Source organism: Olea europaea, chromosome 21, assembly GCF_002742605.1.
Source record: "Olea europaea var. sylvestris chromosome 21, O_europaea_v1, whole genome shotgun sequence".
Taxonomy (NCBI): Eukaryota; Viridiplantae; Streptophyta; class Magnoliopsida; order Lamiales; family Oleaceae; genus Olea; species Olea europaea.
In genome coordinates, this window is record NC_036257.1 from 15,237,292 (window position 1) to 15,240,843 (window position 3,552).

At 37.5% G+C, this 3,552-nt stretch overlaps 1 protein-coding gene across 1 annotated transcript; it reads right to left on the minus strand.

Moving 5' to 3' along the window:
• Positions 1–324: 324 nt before the first annotated feature.
• Positions 325–2,422, minus strand: LOC111370875 (9-cis-epoxycarotenoid dioxygenase NCED1, chloroplastic-like). Its single transcript, XM_022992776.1, has one exon. The coding sequence runs from the start codon at positions 2,320–2,322 to the stop codon at positions 601–603; it is 1,722 nt and encodes a 573-aa protein (XP_022848544.1). The 5' UTR covers positions 2,323–2,422; the 3' UTR covers positions 325–600.
• Positions 2,423–3,552: the final 1,130 nt, after the last annotated feature.

Sequence of the window (3,552 nt, forward strand, 5' to 3'; positions counted from 1 at the left end):
TAATGATCCTTCGTCCAATAAGATCCAAAAGTGAAATTTCACGGCTGAGATTATTAGACGAACCAACTTATTTAAAAGCTTAAGCATAAAAGTTCTCTACTTGACCAACTCTTTATGCTATTGTATATGTACAAGAAACAGATCCATTGGCTCATTTATAACGACCATCTGTCCAATAAGATCCAAAAGTGAAATTTCAAGGTCGAGATTATTAGACGAACTAAATATCTAAAAGTTTAAACATAAAATTTCTCGACCCGAGAAACTCTTTATGCCATTTCATATGTACAAGAAACAGAGGAAAAACAGAGGAGAAACAGAGTAAAAACAGAGGACCTGGAAATATGTACTTTCTGATTCATATAATATGTGAAAGAATAAGCAAAAATTAGCTGAGCTTCCATTTCAATCTATATCCAAAAGCTACAAGCTGGTTCACTAAAACCTCTCACATAAAATCGTAAAGGGTAAAAAATTTATAGCCACCTAAATCCATAAGAAAGAGGGTTCTAAAGGAGATTCCGGGGTTGTATCGCATACCATCCCACTGGTAAATCTTCCCTACGAAAATTTAAAAAAAGGATCTTGAAACGTGATGGATTAGGCTTGATTTGCTAGGTCGTTAGCGCTTACAAATGTTCCATGGAAACCATAAGGAACTCTTGATGGAAGCTTGATTGTGGCCTCTAATTTCATAGTCATGGCATTAACAATTTGTAACTCTGATTTCCATGCCTTCTCGTCATGCGCGAAGGCTAGAATATATCCGTCATCTTCTGCTTCACAATTAGGATCTCTCGGGAGGAAAAATGGTTCGCCACCATATTTTTCATCGCCATAAAAGTGCTTGTTCACTTCACCTGTGAAAAGATCAACTTTAGCAAAACCAGAAACTTTAGGCCATGGCTCTGCAATGGCAAGATATGCGTAGCTGGTTTTTCTCCCGAGCTTGTTTCTGTTCACCATTCCTGCCTCTAAATTCACTTGATCCTTCTCAGACATGATAGGCCTCCTAGTAGAATTTCCAGTCTTTAAATTTAGCCGAATTTCGGATAAAACACTCTTTAATTCCTCGTCACATTCGTTGAAAATCGAGTCTGGTGGAGTCATACACGAACCAATGACTACAATTTCATCAGTTTCTGGCTCTTCCCATGCATTCCAGAGGTGAAAGCAGAAGCAATCAGGCACTTCAGCCCACTTCATACTTGAACCATCTTTCGCATACTTATCCAATACTCCGAACCTCGATACTTTTTCCTTGTCATACACGACGGGCGAGCCACCTCTTATCATTTCCGACATCTTGAACACGACTTGCTGATCAGGAACGATCACAAAATTCTCTGTGATAGCAAAATCATGCATCATTGTTGGCTCCGAAACTGGGATTTCGACATCCTCAGACTTGTGTCCATTATTTGAAAATCTGAAGTACTTCAGATAAGGCTTCTGTATCACATCGTAGCTTAAGGCAAAGAGTTCACCGGAAATTGGGTCGATCTTTGGGTGAGCAACCATGGTGGATTTAAGCTGCTCGTCGAAATTGTATCGCTCGACAGTTTTTAGATCTCCAGATGTAGTCACATGAACATGGTAAGGCAAGTCATCTTCAGACATGGCTAATAAACGGTTGTTGAAATAAGCCAAACCCGCGTTGGCCACACCGGTGCCTCGGCTATGATCAACAAGGCCAAACATTCCTCTGGCGTAGAAGAGCATCAATCTAGCTATACCAGTGTGGCCATGTAGTTCACCAATGGCTTTGGGAAAAACCGGGCGCCCCAAGGACCGTTCTTGGACCAACCTCTGAGTTTCAGTGAATCTACAGGCATAACTCGCAAAGCCATCCTTGAATTGCACGGCGTGGATCATTCCATCTCCATCGAAGAAATGATGACCCGCAGTTGGTTCGAATAGTGGATTAGCACCGTTTCTCACATACACCCCTTGAATAGATTCTGGGATTTTCCCTGCCACCGGAAGTCTCTGCCTGACGGGCTGTTCCGGCACAGGAGAGAAATTCCCGGCAATCTGAACTCTCGGGTCTGCTGTTTTTGGCAAAGGGTGCTCAAGTTCGTGCACAGTCAATGCATTTTCTACAGCATCCAAGGCCAGTGAAGCTGCTTTTTGAATAAAATTCCATTGCGGCTTTGAATTTTTCTCCTTTTTGACAGTAGAAGGAACTGTAAAAGAAGGTGGCTTTGGTTTCTGAATGGTAGATTGCTTTGGGTAATGGATAGTTTGTGGGGAGCAATTTGTTCGATGAGTGATTTTGTGCCTAACCCAAGAACTGGTTGAAGGTGTTACAGCAGCAGCCATGATTTCCCAATTTTGATGCAGTGAAAGTGAGACTGCGTGTTTTCAGTATTTGTATAAGGCGTGCTACTTTTGAGTTTGGATAGAGAGAGAGAGAGGGTATTTTGGTTGATGAGACGGAAAGGTCGATAGTGTGGTGTATATATAGAGGGAGATGTGGAGAAGGAAGTCCACTTCTAACATGTAGGAGAAGACCACGTGTTGGATAAACGAGGAGGCGGACTGGACCGGACTGAACCGGATCAGAACCCCCCCACTCCCCGCCCCCGCAACCCTTATTTATTTTTTAAAAAAAAATTGATTTTAGTTATAAAGAGGATTAGTTGTCTTTAGTTCCTATTCATAGGCTTTTGAATAGATTGATTGTAGTCCTTTATTTATTTCGCATATTCTCAAAATAAATAAATAAATAAATAAATAAAATCGACCTACTTCGAGAAAATTATTGTAAGTTAGTTATCGTTCTCATTCTAAGAAAGTAGATGATGTATGTGTTTAAACAACTAAAATCTCATTCTTATGAGCAATGATGTCTAACTACCAAAATATATATCGAATCTTTATAGCTAATTCTTTTCACCCCTTCAATTGAAAATTGCATTAAGAACCCGTTTTGTAGAACTTTTTGAAAAGTTAAATTTGGTTCTAAAACTAAAAAACTTCTTTTTAACTTGTTTTGATAATTTTTTGAATTTGCTTTGTTTGATTTGAAGAGTTTTTGGAAAACTATTCTAAGATATCTTGTTCAAGAAATTTTTTTAAAAGAAGTAGAAGCCCTACTAAACGAATCCTAATAGAACTATAAATATCATATTAACATTTACCAAAAGAGTCAAAATACAGACATATATATATATATATATATATTCTTTTTTTTAACTTATTGATAATTACTTATCTCGAGAAACATTTAAGACGCAACTAATCGATGCTAGAGATTTGGAAAAATATTCCAAAAGACAAAGTGGGATTAGTGGGAAAAGTTAGATTATGGTAGGTAAGCTTTGTTATAATATTTGCACAATTTTTAGCCCTTTTGGTTTACTATTATTCAATAAAAACTTTAGAATAGTAAATTTTTGAAGAACATGTGGTAAAAAAAAATTTAATTACAAAATATTTCATTGTGAAAATGTGTGATTTAAAATGAGTCCGGAAAAAAATTTTAAAAAAAGTTATAAAATAATAATAAGCATTTTACACAAAACCTTGGGCAAAAAAGGAAGTATGAAT

What these genes read in the sequence shown, in the direction of transcription:
- LOC111370875 (XM_022992776.1), bottom strand. Translation starts at nt 2,322, where the DNA reads ATGGCTGCTGCTGTAACACCTTCAACCAGTTCTTGGGTTAGGCACAAA.